General features: G+C 39.4%; 1 protein-coding gene across 17 annotated transcripts in view; it reads left to right on the top strand.

Moving 5' to 3' along the window:
• PSD3 (pleckstrin and Sec7 domain containing 3) overlaps positions 1-15,441 on the top strand; it is an 800,398-nt gene extending 784,957 nt beyond the window's left edge. For 15 of the 17 annotated variants that reach the window (XM_053900975.1, XM_053900974.1, XM_053900976.1 and 12 more), the window contains one exon: positions 15,136-15,441. In XM_053900975.1, the coding sequence (XP_053756950.1) occupies positions 15,136-15,351 (216 nt within the window). In that variant the 3' untranslated portion in view covers positions 15,352-15,441. The remainder of the gene's footprint in view (positions 1-15,135) is intronic. The other 2 variants (XR_008421602.1, XM_053900979.1) reach the window with 2 other exon arrangements.
• The last annotated feature ends 1,007 nt before the right edge of the window (positions 15,442-16,448 follow it).

Raw genomic sequence — 16,448 nt, 5'->3', positions numbered from 1 at the left:
AACTGCTAGAGGCATGCTGGTAGATGGAGATAGACCCTCATGTGGCTGGTTATGAGGCCTGGTGTGACTATTACAAGCATACTGGCAGATATGGTTAACACATGGTGTGGCTGGCTGCAAGGCCCAAGTGACTGTTGTAGGGGTGCTGATGGGCAAGGTGGTTTTCCTCCCTAGGCCAGTAGTTGTTTTGGAGACGCATCAGTCCTGGCAGTGCTGCCTACTGGATGTTTCAGAGGTGGAGGGGAGGTGTTTGAATTGTACCTGCCAGGGCAGGAAGATTGGACAGGCTGGGGTGAGTAGGCTAGCAAAGTAGATGGAGAATGTCAGAACTGCCACCTGCTGATCAGGCCTACTAGGCTGAAGGAAGGCAAGTAAAATAGCACCTGCCTACACTTCCATTCCTGGAAAAAGTTCCCAGAGATCCCTGAAACTCCAGCATAGTCCCTAAAATTATTTAATAAATGTCCTTTGTGGATAGCACAAGTACTTTCAAACTGCTACTTCTGTGCTGGATCTCAGAGTGAGTAATATTGTGCATAGGCCTTGAAGAGTGGAATCTCAGTTTCTGGCTCTCCCAGAGTTAAGCCTCACTTGATCTTCAAAGCCAGATGTTATAGGGGCTCATCTTCCCAGTGTACACCTACAGGAGGAGGCACCCAATGTAAGGGTTGAATCCCTCAATCCTCAGGGAGGACCTCCATGCCTATGATTGTCTCATCACTTTTGGGTCACTATGCTGGGCGTTTGATTCCTGACCACATCTCTGCCCTTTATGCCCTTCTCAGTGTGGCTTTTTCTTCATATCTTAAGCTGTGAAGAGTTGTTATGCTAGTTTTCAGATCTTTCTCAGAGTGAGTTGCACTATATGCAGTTTACCCTTGGTGTGTTCTTCAGAGGAGGTGAGCTCAAGATCTTTCTACTCCTCCATATTCCTCTCTCCCCCGGCTTTAACTTCAAATTTAAATTTCACAATTGGTCTTAGAAAAAAAGGTAAGAATCATCTCTTCTCTGAAAGTAAGAAAGGAAATAAACCCCCCCAAAGATACCACATGGTTACATAGTAGGAAAAAAGTGATTGGTGATTGGTGATTTTTCTCACCAATAATAATAATAATAATAATAATAATAATAGTAATAATAAAAGGAGATATCGATGAAGGCGAGACTTTTATTTTTTATTTTTTATTTTTAGTTAGTTAATATACAGTACAATATTGGATTCAGAAGTAGAATTCAGGATTTATCCCTTACATACAATACCCAGTGCTCTTCACAAGTGTCCTCCTTAATACCCATCATCCATCTAGTCCATCTACCACTCACCTCCCTGCATTCAACTCTCAGTTTGTTCTCTATATTTAAGAAACTCTGTGGTTTGTTCCCCTATCTTCTCTCTCCCTGTCTTCTCATACGTTCTGTTTCTTAAACTCCAAATATCAGTGGAATCATGTATTTGTCTTTCTCTCATTGACTTATTTTATATAGCATAATATAAAATAGCACCATCCACATCATTGAAAATGGCAAGATTTCATTCTTTTTGATGGCTGAGTAATATGCCATTGTCTGTTGTATATCACATCTTCTTTATCTACTCATCAGTCGATAAACATGTGAGCTCTCTCCACAGTTTGGCTATTGTTAATAATGCTGCTGTTGGGGGCACCTGGGTGGCTCAGTCAGTTAAGCATCCAACTCTTGGTTTTAGCTCAGGTCATGAACTCATGGTTCGTGGGTTTGAGCCCCGCATTGGGCTCTGCACTCACCGTGCACAAACTGCTTGGGATTCTCTCTCTCTCCCTGTCTCCCTGCCCCTCCCATGCTCTCTCTCTCCCAAAATAAATAAACTTAAAATAATGCCGCTATAACATTGGGGTGCATTTACCCCCTTAAATCTGTATGTTTATATCCTCTGGGTAAATACCTAATAGTGCAATTGCTAGATCTCTAGGGCAGTTCTATTTTTAGTTTTTTGAGGAACTCTATACTGTTCTCCAGAGAGGCTGCACCAGTTTGCATTACCCCAGGTGTGCAAGAAGGTTACGCTTTCTCCACTTCCTCACCAACACCTATTGTTTCTTGTGTTGTGAATTTTAGCCATTCTGACAGGTATAAGGTTGTATCTCGTCATGGTTTTGATTTGTATCTCCTGATGATGAGTGATGTTGAGCATTTTTTCATGTGTCTGTTAGCCATCTGGATGTCTTCTTTGGAAAAGTGTTTATTCATGTTTTTATTCTGCCCGTTTCTTAACTAGGTTGTTTTTTGGGTGTTGAGTTTGATAAGTTCGTTATAGATTTTTGATACTAACCCTTTATCAGATACGTCATTTACAAATATATTCTCCCATTCCATAGGCTGCCTTTTAGTTTTGTTCATTGTTTCCTTCACTGTACATAAGTTTTTTATCTTGATGAAGTTCCAATAGTTAATGTTTCCTTTTGTTTCCCTTGCCTTTGGCAACATGTCTAGTAAGAAGTTGCTCTGGCTGAGGTCAAAGAGGTTGCTGCCTGTGTTCCTCTCTAAGATTTTGACTGTTTCCTTTCTCACATTTAGGTCTTTCATCAATTTAATTTACTTTTGTGTGTGGTGTAAGAAAGTGGTCCAGTCTCATTCTTCTGCATGTCACCATCCAGTTTTCCCAGCACCATTTGTCTAATAGACTTTCTTTATTCCATTGGATATTCTTTTCTGCTTTGTCAAAGATGAGTTGACCATACTTTCATGGTTTTCTATTATTTTCCATTGATCTATGTGTCTGTTTTTGTGCCAGTACAATACTGTCTTAATAATTAAAGCTTTGTAATATAGCTTGAAATCCAGAATTTTGATGCCTCCAGTTTATCTTTTTCAGGATTGCTTTGGCTACTCTGGGTCTTTCAGGGTTCCATACAAATTTTAGGATTGTTTTATCTAGCTCTATGAAGACTGCTAGTAGTATTATTTATTGCATTAAATGTATACATTGCTTTGGGTAGAATAGACATACTAACAATGTTTGTTCTTCTAATCCATGAGCATAGACTGTTTTTGCATTTCTTTGTGTCCTCTTCAATATCTTTCATAAGTATTCTGTAGTTTTGAGAGTACAGATCCTTTACCTCTTTAGTTAGGTTTATTCCTAGGTATCTTATTGTTTTGGGTGTAATTATAAATGGGATGGATTCCTTGATTTCTTTTTCTGCTGCTTTATTATTGCTGTATAGAAATGTAACAGACTTCTGGGGCACCTGGATGGCTCAGTCACATAAATGTCCAACTCTTAATTTTGACTCAGGTCAATTTGACTCACGGTTCACAGGTCCGAGCCCTGTGTCAGGCTCCACGCTGACAATGAAGAGGTCCTGCTTGGGGTTCTCTCTACCTCTGTCTCCTCCCCTCTCCTGCTTGTGTTCTCTCCCTCCCTCCCTTCCTCTCTTTCTCTCTCTCAAAATAAATATATAAACTTAAAGAAAGAAATGTAACTGATTTCTACATGTTGTGATTTTATATCCTGTAACTTTGCTGAATTCATGTATTCTAGCAGGTTTTTGGTGGAGTCTTTCAAGTTTTCTACATAGAGTATCATGTCATCTGCAAATACAAAGTGTTTGATCTTCCTTGCCAATTTGTATGCCCTTTATTTTTGGTGTTTGATTGCTGAGGCTAAGACTTCTAATACTATGTTGAATAGTAATAATGCGAGTGGGCATCCTTGTCTTGTTCCTGACCATAGGAGAAAGGCTTTCAGTTTTTCGCCATTTAAAGATGATATTACCTGTAGGTCTTTCATATGACCTTTATGATGTTGAGGTCTGTACCATCTATCCCTACTTTGCCGAGGGTATTTATCAAGAATGGATGCTATGTTTTGTCAAATGCTTTTCCTGGATCTTTTGACAGTATCATAGGGTTATTATCCTTTCTTCTATTAATGTTGTCTATCATATTGATTGATTTGAGAGTTTTGAACCAGCCCTGAAGCCCGTTAATAAATCCCACTTGTTCATGGTGAATAATTCTTTTAATGTACTGTTGAATTCAATTTGTTAGTATCTTGTTGAGAAATTTTGCATCCAGTTTCATCAGGGATATTGACCTGTACTTCTCCTTTTGAGTAGGGTCTTGGTTTTTGGTATCAGTGGTTTGGTAATGCTGGCTTCGCAGAGGGAGTTTGCAAGCTTTCCTTCCTTTGCTATTTTATGGAATAATTTGAGAAGAATAGGTATTAACTCTTCTTTAAATGTCTGGTAGAATTTCCCTGGGAAGACATCTGGCCCAAGACTCTTATTTGTTTGGAGATTGTTGATAACTGATTTAATTTCTTTGCTGGTTATGGGTCTGTTCAAATTTTCTCTTTCTTCCTGTTTCAGTTTTGGTAGTGTGTAAATGTTTTTGAATTTGTCCATTTCTTCTAGATCACCCAGTTTGTTGGTATATAATTTTTCATAGTATTCTCTTATAATTGTTTGTATGCCTGTAGTGTTGGTTGTGATCGCTCCTCGTTCATTCATGATTTTATCTATTTGGGCCATCTCTCTTTGATAAGTTTGGCTACAGGGTTATCAATTTTGTTATTCTTTCAAGGAACCAGGATTTAGTTTCGTTGATTTGTTCTACTGTGGTTTTCTTTCTGTTTCTATATTATCTATTTCTGCTCTAATTTTTATTATCTCCCTTCTTCTGTTGGATTTAGGCTTTATTTGCTGCTCCTTTTCTAGCCCCTTTAGGGGTAAGGTTAGGTTGTGTCTTTGGGACCTTTCTTGCTTCTTGAGATAGGCCTGAATTGCAATGTACTTTACTCTTAGGACTGCCTTTGCTGCATCCCAAAGGTTTTGTTCTGTCATGTTTTCATTTTCATTGGCTTCCATGTTTTTTTTTCCTTTAATTTCTGGGTGAACCCTTTTCATTCTTCAATAGGATGTTCGTTAACCTCCACATATTTGAGGGCTTTCCAAGTTTTTTCTTGTGGTTGATCTCAAGTTTCATACTGTTGCGATGCAAAAATAGATATGGTATGATCTCAATCTTTTTGTTGAGGACTGAGTTGTGACCCAGCATGCAGTCTATTCTGGAGAATGTTCCATGTGTACTCAAGAAGAATGTGTGTTCTGCTGCTTTAGGATGAAACCTTCTGAATATATCTGTTAGATCTGTCTGATACAGTGTGTCTTTCAAACCCATTGTTTCCTTGTTGATTTTCTGCTTAGATGATCTGTCCATTACTGTTAGCTATTAAAGTCCCCTACTATTACAGTATTTTTATCAATGAGTTTCTTTATATTTGTGATTAATTGATTTATATATTTGGATTGGGGACATAAATATTTACAGTCATTAGATTCTCTTGATGGATAGACCCCTTAATTATGAATAATACCCACTTCCTCTCTCGTCACAGTCCTTGTTTCAAAATCTAGTTTGTCTGATATAAGTATGACTACTCCAGCTTTCTGTTGACATCCATCAGCATGATAGATGGTTCTCCATCCCCTCACTTTAAATCTGCATGTTTCTTTTGGCCCAAAATGAGTCTCTGATACTTTAGGAGAGGGTTGAAATTTATTTATTTATTTTGAGAGAGAACGCAAGTTGGAGAGGGACAGAGAGAGAGAGAGAGAGAGAGAGAGAGAATCCCAAGCAGGCTCCACTCCATCAGCGCAGAGCCCAACATGGGGCTTGAGCTTATAAACCATGAGATCATGACCTGTGTAGAAGTCAGACAATTAACCAACTGAGCCATCCAAATGCCCCAGATCTGTGTTTTTATCCATTCTGATACCCTGTATCTTTTGATTGGAGCATTTAGTTATTTACATTCATAGTGATTAATGAAAGATATGTATATAGTGCCTTTGTTTTACCTGTAGAGTTGGTGTTTCTGGTGATGTGGTCTCGTCCTTTGTGGCCTTTGTTGCTTTGTCTTCCTCTTTTCTTTTGGTGTTTGTTTATTTGTTTGTTTTGTTTTGTTTTCTCCACTCAAAAGTCCCCCTTAAAAAATCTTGCAGGGCTGGTTTAGTGGTCAAGAACCCCTTTACTTTTTGGTTGTGAAACTCTATCTCTTCTATTCTGAATGACAGCCTTTCTGGATAAAGAATTCTTGGCTGCATATTTTTCCCATTCAGCACACTGAATATTTCCTCCCACTCCTTTCTGGCCTGCCAAGTTTCAGTGGACAGGTATGCTGCTAACCTTATGTGTCTATGCTTGTAGGTAAGGACTTTTGTCCCTAAATGCTTTCAGAATTCTCTCTTTATCTTTGTATTTTGCAAGTTTCACTATGATATGTGGTGGTGTTGACCTTTTTCTGCATCTCAGTTATAGCATTTTTTGAATTTCATCCTAATTTTAGGTCTTTGATCTCTGCAGCAAGAATTTTTCTTTTTAGAAACAGATATATTGCTTATATCTGTTTTGAGCACATCCTTGACTGTGATTTCTTCTTTACCTTTCTTTTGGGGAGAATTACTCTGTGTTGTCATTTTGGTTAATTACCTATCTTTGCCATGTTTTAAAAGCTTGTTATGTTTCCTGCACCTGAGATTAATGCTATATTAAAGGGTCCATATACTGTCCAGGGCCTGGCACTTCAGAATGTTTCTGGTGTATGCTGTGTGCACTCTGCTGTTGTGTTTTGGCTGCTCTTTCCCAGTGGTCTGTCCTCTGCAGAGATCCTCCTTGCTTGCAGTGTGGAGTGTTCGGACCTTTACCTAGGTATGATTTGATTTGTTTGTTAACATGACACTGGAAAAAATAGTGGAAAAAAAGCCTGACCCTAAAATAAGAGAAAAGGAAAGAGAACAACACCAACACACACACACACACACACACACACACACACACACACACACGCACGCAAAAAAAAAAAAAAAAAAAAAAAAAAACAGAGAATAAGAAAACTATAAGGCTGATCCAAAGAAAGAGAAAGGTGAGAAAAAAGAAGAAAAAAGAAAAAAAGAACCCTCATCAAAAAAAGAGAGAGAGAAATGAAAGTAAATGAAAAAAACAAACAAACAAACAAGAAACTTTGAGCCTGATTCCAAAAGAATAAAAGAAGAAAGAAAAAAAAAAAAGAATAAATCTGGTCCTAATTCCACCAGAACTGCAGATGTCCTTTTGAAGGACTCGATTTTTAGTATACAGGGTGCTACCTATGGTGGTCTTCTGGAGCAGGGGCTCACTGCATTGGCTCAGAGTCAGTCCTGTCCCAGTTATAAGCCGTTACCAGGCACAGGGGGGTTGGGTTTAGTGTAAGGGGGCCCAGACTACACTGGGGGCCACTATGCTGCTCTCTGAAGTCCCACCATATTCGTGTTGAGCAGAAAATGGTCCCTTGGACTCTCTCATCCTGAGGCAGGGGTTCTCACACCTCCCACTATTTAGGCAGCCCTCACAGACTGCAAGGGCAGTCAGCTTGCCCTCTGCCACAACTCTCCTGTGTTTTTTCTTTGACTCGTGGCTGGGATATAAAACCCGAAGTCTGGCACCAGGCAGATCTGCTCCCCTTCTCTGAAGTAGAGCCTCTCCACACTGTGTTTGATGTCCTTGTCCCAGAAAAACGGCCCCACACCTGCGCAGTGCACAGAATCTACAGCACTGCTAAAAGCAGCAAAAACATTATATGCCCTCTGGGTGTGCCTCTGTCCCCTGCCAATGAAAGGCCTTGTGCTTATGCCCACAGGGTCTTTTGTCTTTGGAGAGGCAATATACCATCTTCCAAAAGTACTCCAGGAAGGGGAATGTTGTCTCCCAGGGTGTCCGTAGATTCCTACACCACACTAAGCACTCTAGGACCAGCTGCCTTCTCCTCAGGAGCATGCGCCACAGCTCTGCTCCAGAGGAAGTCGTGCACTTCCAAAACCTCTTGAGTTTGAGCTCCAGATGTTGTTTGCAAATAAACCTGAAACACTCAGTGCTTCTTGCACCCCAGTCTGTGGTCCAAAAAGGTTTTCCTCTCGTGCAAACCTGACACCACACTCTTTCAATCCTCTTTTTTTCTCTTCCTTTGTCTCTCCAGGGAAAGGGTTCCTTCCCCTCTGCAACACCACCGTTTTCTCTCCCCCAGTTCACTTCCATATACCTCTCACCTGCCATGCTGTCGCCCTCAACTGTGGAGATCCTTCTTCCAGTCTGCAGATCCTTTTCCTGGGTGTTCCAAGTTATCTGACCTCAATACAACTGTGTTTAAGGAACAAGGAACTCCCAGGGTCCCCCTGCTTCTCTGCCATCTTAACTCCTCCCCGAGACTGTTAAAGTTATATTCATTCCCATTGCTCTTTAGGGCTTCATGTAGAGCTGTGTTTCTCTACTCAGAGACAATCTTTTTTGTTAGCCCCAATCTAGATCGATAGAGATTTACATATTTGAATGAATCTGTAATCTCAGAAGAATATGGCTGAAACCAATACTCACAAATAGTTCTAAGACAGATGTTTTCTAAAACATTTTGAAGACAATTTGGTTTGGTGTTAGAGAATGCTACAAAACAAAGCTGCATCACTGGGTTTAGTAGCTTCTGTCCCTGTAAATCCTTTTAACCCGAAACCAAGCACAGCCATTTGGAAGTTTATAAATACACATCACCTTCTTTTCCTTATTTCTCTTAACAACAACTGAACACTTATTTTCCAATCCTCTTTCATCCTTAGCTTTTGCTTTGTCTTTGTTTTTCATCAGTGCTATTCTTTTTATTTGTTGACTGACACATTGATGTAATTTATTTGGGACAATAGTTTTGCAGGTTGAGCTGTAGCATGAGTGTTTGAAATGGTTTTTCCTTCATTTATTTTTCAGGTGAATTTTCCTAGTAGTATCAGTTCCTTCAAAGACTAGTAGAAAATTGGTCCTATCATCTTCTCTCCTTTTGTCCCCTTTCAGGTCATCTCAAAAATTTGTCTTTCATACTCCTTTTATTGCATAAATGCCCCAGCTTCAGGAAACTGGGGCATCTGGGTGGCTCAGTTGTTTAAGCATCCGACTTTGACTCAGGTCATGATCTCGCAGTCCATGGGTTCAAGCCCCATATCAGGCCCTGTGCTGACAGCTGCTTCGGCCTCTGTGCGCCCCCCCTTCCCCGGCCCTCCCCCTCTTGTGCTCTATCTCAGTCTGTCTCTCAAAAATAATTAAATGTTAAAAAAAAATTTTTAAGGTAAATACCCCAGCTTCATGAAATAATATGCCTTCTACGGGTTTTCTGAATCTATTTTCAAACTGCCTTTAGATCGTTTTACTAAAGGTTGTTCATATTGGGAGTACTTTCCTGTACTTCAATCTTGCCACCAAGAAGTTAGGAAAAGATTAAAATAATAAATTTTTAGAATGAATATGACATTAGAACTAGTATGCCCTTTATTTTTTTATTTCTTTATTTTTTTCTGATCCATGCTTCCTTTATTCCATGGCCAACCACCATGCTGTCTCCACACCATGGTACAAAGACTGGCAATCATTCACAATCCTGCTGTACAACAATCTGAGGCTTACAGTGCATTTAAGGCTTTTAAATTTGAAAAGAAAAATGAAAATAAAACCAAGGAACCCCCAAACCCAAACCCCCAACCAAGATGATCAGTGTAGCAATTTTTAAGTGTCTTCTGTTTCTGAGGCTTACTCGGTGCAGCTCCAGTGTCAAAACCCAAGTAACTCCTAAACTGAAAAGATTAGTTTAGTGAAGTTTTAATTACATAAATTCTTAAAAGCATAAACTTGTGATTCTTTTTTTTTTTTTGTTTTGGAAATGTTATAACAAAATTTTAATAGCAAAGCATAGGAATAAAAACATTAACAAAATGTATTCAATCATTTACATTACAAACGAGGGGTCTGCAGTTTGTCTTGTAGCCTGACAAAAGAAAACTACCCATTAAGAATCTATGCACAATGCAATTGCAAATATGTACAAGTACTTTAAAAAAGCCCTACAAGGAGGTCTTCACAGAAGGAAAGTCAGCTAGGCTCTGTGTTAGACCAACCAGACAATCAAAGTATTAAAACTCTTCTCCCACAGCCTGGCCATTTAGGAGCGCTGTCCTCGAGCCGTGGAGCCCCTCTAGGTGGAAGGGGCTGGACACAATGACATAGAACTTTACGCACAATACCTGGACAGACTAAAACAGTTCATATCTCACGAACTGCCTAATTCCTGAAGAAGGCGCTTTGATCATACCTCATTTACCGCGAACACACGAGTCCTCTGTTTCGCACATGCTTGAACTGGTCAGCAGGAATGGCGTGACAGCCATAGGAGAAGTGCCCGCCTTTTGGTGTTCTAATCAAAGAGCTGATGAAATCCTAGCCTCCTGTATCTAGAGGCCTAGGCTCTTCTCATTCACACAGCACGCTAAACTGAACATTGGTGGCAGCCAGCGTCCCTGCATGGCAGGAAGCGGGGAATGGGAGCTGGGCGCCGGGCGCCGGACCTTCGGTTTTCCCATGCTGTGGGGGGAATGCTCACGCCTGTTGCCCCGCTGTCCCCACCAGTCACGATTCACTTATGCAGGACTCAGCCCTCTCCCCACCAGTGTTCTCAGTATTTGACATGCATCTCTTTTTCGGCCACTGGATTCATGGGTTCGATCCATTTGTGAAGCTGTGATAGAATATAACCGGAAAACTCAGGTGACGGGAATTCCTTTGCTAAGCTTCGTTCACAGACTGATCTCTTCCCCCAAATAAATCAGTCCAAGGGTACTTTACTGGAATTATCATGAACAGGTTCATCCACTGGAACCATGTAAACATGACTGGAATATTCTTGATCAAAAGGAAACTGGGTTTTTTTAAGTGTAAATTTATTACTAGTCAACAGAGTTTTAATATTTTGATTGTATTACCTTTGATCTAGTATGCCCTTTAGATGTCTGGTTAATCCCCCGATTTCACTGATGCACAGACTGATGTGTAATACTGATGACATTTTTATTACAAATGCCCTTACTAAGCCTTTTTGTAGCTTTCAGAGATAAGCTTTGTATTTTATTCATTTACTTTGTTACTTTATTAAGATTAGAATGTGTATCAGTAATGCTTTTAGCTGCACTTGACAATGCCTTAATGGCTTAAACCCTAAGGATATTTATTATTCATACTTAACAAGATATTCAGAGGTGGTAGGGAATCATGGAGTTGGATCCAGCTCATTGTATCATCAAGAACCCAGGCTGTTTCTTTCCATTTTTCCTCAAGTTAGCATGTGGTCCTTTTGTCTTCATGCCTGTTGCCCCAGTGCACAAGGTACCATTATAGCAATCACATGCATGTCAAGGAAGAGATAAGAGAAAAGGGAGCTTGCACCTAAAGCCTGGCCTCTTTATGAGAAAGCCAGACTACTTTCCCAGAAGCTCCCCATTAGACTTCTCCTTACATCTCATTGGCAAGACTATCACATGATCCATCTTAGCTGCACATGGGGCTGGGAAAGCATTCATGTTTTTTAGTGGGAGTTACCTTTGTAGTGGGAGGAACATAGGAGTAGAGGAGGTTGAAAATGCCTTTAAATTGGTTACACCAACAGCCTCTGTCAGACTAGTCATCCTAAAAAAAAAAAAAAAAAAAAAAAAAAATATATATATATATATATATATATATATATATATATATATATATATATATATTTGTATATATTCATATCCAGAGAGAAAATATATTCTTAAGACAATGGGTTCTGGATTCAGATTTCTTTTTTTTTAATTAAATATAATTTATTGTCAAATTGGTTTCCATACAACACCCAGTACTCATGCCACCCAGCACTCATCCCTCCTCAGTGCCCATCACCCACTTTCCCCTCCCCCCATCAACCCTCAGTTTGTTCTCAGTATTTAGAGTCTCTTATGGTTTTCCTCCTCCCTCTCTGTAACTTTTTTTTCCCCTTCCCCTCCCCCATGGTCTTCTGTTAAGTTTCTCAGGATCCACGTATGAGTGAAACATATGGTATCTGTCTTTCTCTGCTGGCTTATTTCACTTAGCATAATACCCTCCAGTTTCATCCACGTTGCTGCAAATGGCCAGATTTCATTCTTTCTTATTGCCAAGTAGTATTCCATTGTACATATAAACCACATCTTCTTTATCCATTCGTCAGTTGATGGGCATTTAGGCTCTTTCCATAACTTGGCTATTGTTGAAAGTGCTGCTATAAATATTAGGGTACATGTGCCCCTATGCATCAGCACTCCTGTATCCCTTGGGTAAATTCCTAGCAGTGCTATTTCTGGGTAATAGGTAGTTCTATTTTTAATTTTTTGAGGAATCTCCACACTGTTTTCCAGAGTGGCTGCACCAGTTTGCATGCCCACCAACAGTGCAAGAGGGTTCCCGCTTCTCTACATCCTCACCAGCATCTATAGTCTACTGATTTGGTCATTTTAGCCACTCTGACCAGCGTGAGGTGTTATCTCAGTGTGGTTTTGATTTGTATTTCCCTGATGAAGAGTGACATTGAGCATCTTTTCATGTGTCTGTTGGCCATCTGGATGTCTTCTTTGGAGAAGTGTCTATTCATGTCTTCTGCCCTTTTCTTCACTGGATTATTTGTTTTTCAGGTGTGGAGTTTGGTGAGTTCTTTATAGATTTTGGATACTAGCCCTTTATCTGAGATGTCATTTGCAAATATCTTTTCCCATTCCATCGGTTGCCTTTTAGTTTTGTTGATTGTTTCCTTTGTAGTGCAGAAGCTCTTTATCTTGATGAGGTCCCAATAGTGCATTTTTGCTTTTAATACCCTTGTCTTTGGAAATGTGTCAAGTAAGAAATTGCTGTGTCTGAGGTCAAGGAGGTTTTTTCCTGCTTTCTCCTCTAGGGTTTTGAGGGTTTCCTGTCTCACATTCAAGTCCTTCATCCATTTTGAATTTATTTTTGTGTATGGTGTAAGAAAATGGTCTAGTTTCATTCTTCTGCATGTTGCTGTCCAGTTCTCCCAGCACCATTTGCTAAAGAGACTGTCTTTTTTCCATTGGATATTCTTTCCTGCTTTGTCAAAGATTGTTGGCCAATCCTGGGTTCTCCATTCTATTCCATTGGTCTATGTGTCTATTTTTGTGCCAATACCATACTCTCTTGATGATTACAGCTTTATAGTAGATGCTAAAGTCTGAGATTGTGATGCCTCCCACTTTGGTTTTCTTCTTCAATATTACTGTGGTTATTCGGGGTCTTTTGTGGTTTCATACAAATTTTAGGATAGTTTGTGCTAACTTTGAGAAGAATGCTGGTGCAATTTTGATTGGGATTGCATTAAATGTGTAGATTGCTTTGGGTAGTATTGACATTTTAACAATATTTATTCTTCCAGTCCATGAGCATGGAATGTTTTTCCATTTCTTCGTATCTTCATTTTCCTTCATAAGCTTTCTATAGTTTTCACATGCAGGTCTTTTATATCTTTGGTTAGGTTTATTCCTAGGTATATTATGGTTCTTGGTGCAGTTGTGAATGGGATCAGTTTCTTTATTTCTCTTTCTGTTGCTTCATTATTGGTGGATTGGAGTCAGATTTCTTGACATCAAATCCCAGCTTTACTTCTTTGAAAACTCTGACTTTAGACTTCTCTCTGCCTCTATCTCCTTTATTGTAAAACAGGGATAATAATGTACCAATTTTATATGGTTATTGTATTAATGACCTGAAATTAGCATGTGAGCACTCCATATAAACTACATTATCACCATCAAGCAAAGCTTGGCATCCCCACATAGATACTGACCAAACCCAGAGCAAGCTTAATTACTAGAAGCTCTTTCCCACTCTTGAACAAAAACAGTTTAAAAGAGTGACCTCAAGTAGCTTCAACTTCATAATTATTAACTTAAAACTAAGATGTACATAATCTCAGTCTGATCAGGAAAATCCTTAAAAGACTGACAGTCATAACAGAATTTGCCTGCATTTGTTGGGACAATTTATAACTGAAAAGTCATCTTGTTTAGAAATAGAACACTTTAGGGGCGCCTGGGTGGTTCAGTCGGTTGAGCGTCCGACTTCAGCTCAGGTCACCATCTCACGGTTCGTGAGTTCGAGCCCCGCGTCGGGCTCTGGGCTGATGGCTCAGAGCCTGGAGCCTGCTTCCGATTCTGTGTCTCCCTCTCTCTCTGCCCCTCCCCCATTCATGCTCTGTCTCTCTCTGTCTCAAAAATAAATAAACATTAAAAAGAAATAGAACACTTTAGGGGTGCCTGGGTGGCTCAGTCAATTAAGCGTCCAACTTCAGCTCAGGTCCTGATCTCAGAGCTCATGAGTTTGAGCCCTACGTTGGGCCCTGTGCTGACAGCTGGGAACCTGGAGCCTGCTTCAGATTCTATGTCTCCCTCTCTCTCTGCCCCTCCCCGACTTGTGCTCTGTCTCTCTCTCAAAAGTAAATAAACATTTTTTTTTAATGTAAAAACAAAAGAACTAGAACACTTTGGGCTTTCTTATAAATCATTCGTGTGTCAAAGCAGTATGGTGAAAGTCTTATTTTGACTAGAATCCATCAAATCAAGAATCTGAGACCTGTCTGTAATTTGCATACATATATGCATATATATATGTAGTACATAGTATAGTATACAGTTCTATAGTTTATAGACCCAGATCAAACCAAAAAAGCACCAATTAGGGTTAGAGAAAAAAAAATCTCTGCAATGTTCACTTCAGTTATTTCTAGACAAAGATACACAGAGTTAGGAGAATCTAGGAGCTGTTTAAATCATAATAGATACTCAAGAAATAGTTGATGAAAAAAAATTTGTACAATTGAGAAAAACATCAGAAAGTAATTTGAAGTTTTGTGAGAAACCATAGTGCTCTGAGAAATTCGTGATCCTAACATAAAAGCAATGGCAGGAAACCCAGAGCAGCTTCTACAGTATTGTTGTCATGTAGGAAACCAGAGACTGGATTCACTATTGACAGATTCCTCAAGTTGAATCTTTGTAGAGGGAGTAGGGAAGAGAGTAAACAACCATATCCGAGCTAGACTGAAGTGAAGGCCTAGGTCACATGAGGGAAGTTCAAGTGACTATACCACTGAGCGATAGGAGCCATCCACTTCCCCAAAACCAGAGGTTATAGCTCCTCCAGTTTACACCATTCTTCTGCCTGTGTGTTCAGGAAGCATGATTCTGCTATGCATTTATGAATAGTGTACTGACTACTATTCTTCTCTGACTTTCCTTCCAGAAAACCCGTTATGAAATTTATGTCAGCATTCTAAAAGAAGGAGGCAAGGAGCTCCTGAGTAACAATGAAATTGAGGCTGCAGGACTGAAGAAGTCACATTCAAGTCCTTCACTGAACCCAGATTCATCTCCAGTCACAGCCAAGGTCAAGCGTAATGTGTCAGAAAGGAAAGATCACCGACCTGAAACACCAAGCATTAAGCAAAAAGTTACTTAGAATCGATCTGTGACCAGGAGGTACTGGTCATGGAGCATAATAGAGTTTTTCAAGATCTTTCTGGTAAACCCGTGAATATATTTTTAAAAAGTTTGTGACTAAATGGTGCATTAGTAACCTTTTCTATTGTATAGTTTTGTTAGTTTCTGTACTGATTGTCTCTTTGCTCTTGATTACTTTGCTTTGATGATTTTTGCTACTTGATGACTAATGCACCTTTTTTTGTGAAGGGGAGGGGGATCATGATTTCAGAATGAATTATGTGTCACTTTTTCTTTGTTTATTTTTTCTTGTTTGCACTCTGCTCAGTTGTTTTATGTATTGTCAAATCAGCTATTACACTTTTCTAAGGTTAAAAAATGTAAATCATTGTGAAACATTTAACTGGACAAACTTGGTAGTTGAGTAAATTCTAGCCAGGGTTAATATAAGCCTTTATATGTGAAATGTTGCTCAGTCACAGAGGTGGAATTGAGCACTGGCAGAAATTCAATTAAGAATTATAATTCTGGGAAGCAAGATGGTCCACTGTGATGCAGGTATGCATATATCTTTGCACTTACTGTTGAGTCCTGACCCTGCTGGAAGCATAGAAAAGGGGGTGTTAACAAGATGGGAGGACTGGAGAACTAAAGAAGTGCATTAGCTTCCTTGAAGTGTTGATTTCATTTCAGCCAAAGAAGGAAATAGGAAGTGGAATCTTTTTGCCATTGAAGATTGTGGAAAAACGACACCAAGTTCATTTTGTTTCTTAAAGGGTGGTGGCAATAATCGACTCTTGGGGAGCTGCAGTAGTAGGCATGTGGCTGGTGTGCAGGAAATTATTACCTCACTTCAAGGTCTAGGCTAGGAATCCAGAATCATCTCTATCAGTACTCTGCCATTCAGGAATTACGTCTATATATATATATATATATATATATATATATATATATATATACACACACACACACACACACACATATATATATGTATATATATATGTATATACGTATATATATATATATGTATATGTATATACATATACATATATATATATAAGCATGGTGTTATCTCCTGGTTGTAAAAATATTGGGGTCTTCTTAAAAAACATAATG

Source organism: Panthera pardus, unplaced genomic scaffold, assembly GCF_024362965.1.
Source record: "Panthera pardus isolate Hobbes unplaced genomic scaffold, ASM2436296v1 HiC_scaffold_13, whole genome shotgun sequence".
Lineage (NCBI taxonomy): Eukaryota > Metazoa > Chordata > Mammalia > Carnivora > Felidae > Panthera > Panthera pardus.
Note: the sequence above shows the minus strand (reverse complement) of the source record. Positions and strands in the feature narration are given on the sequence as shown.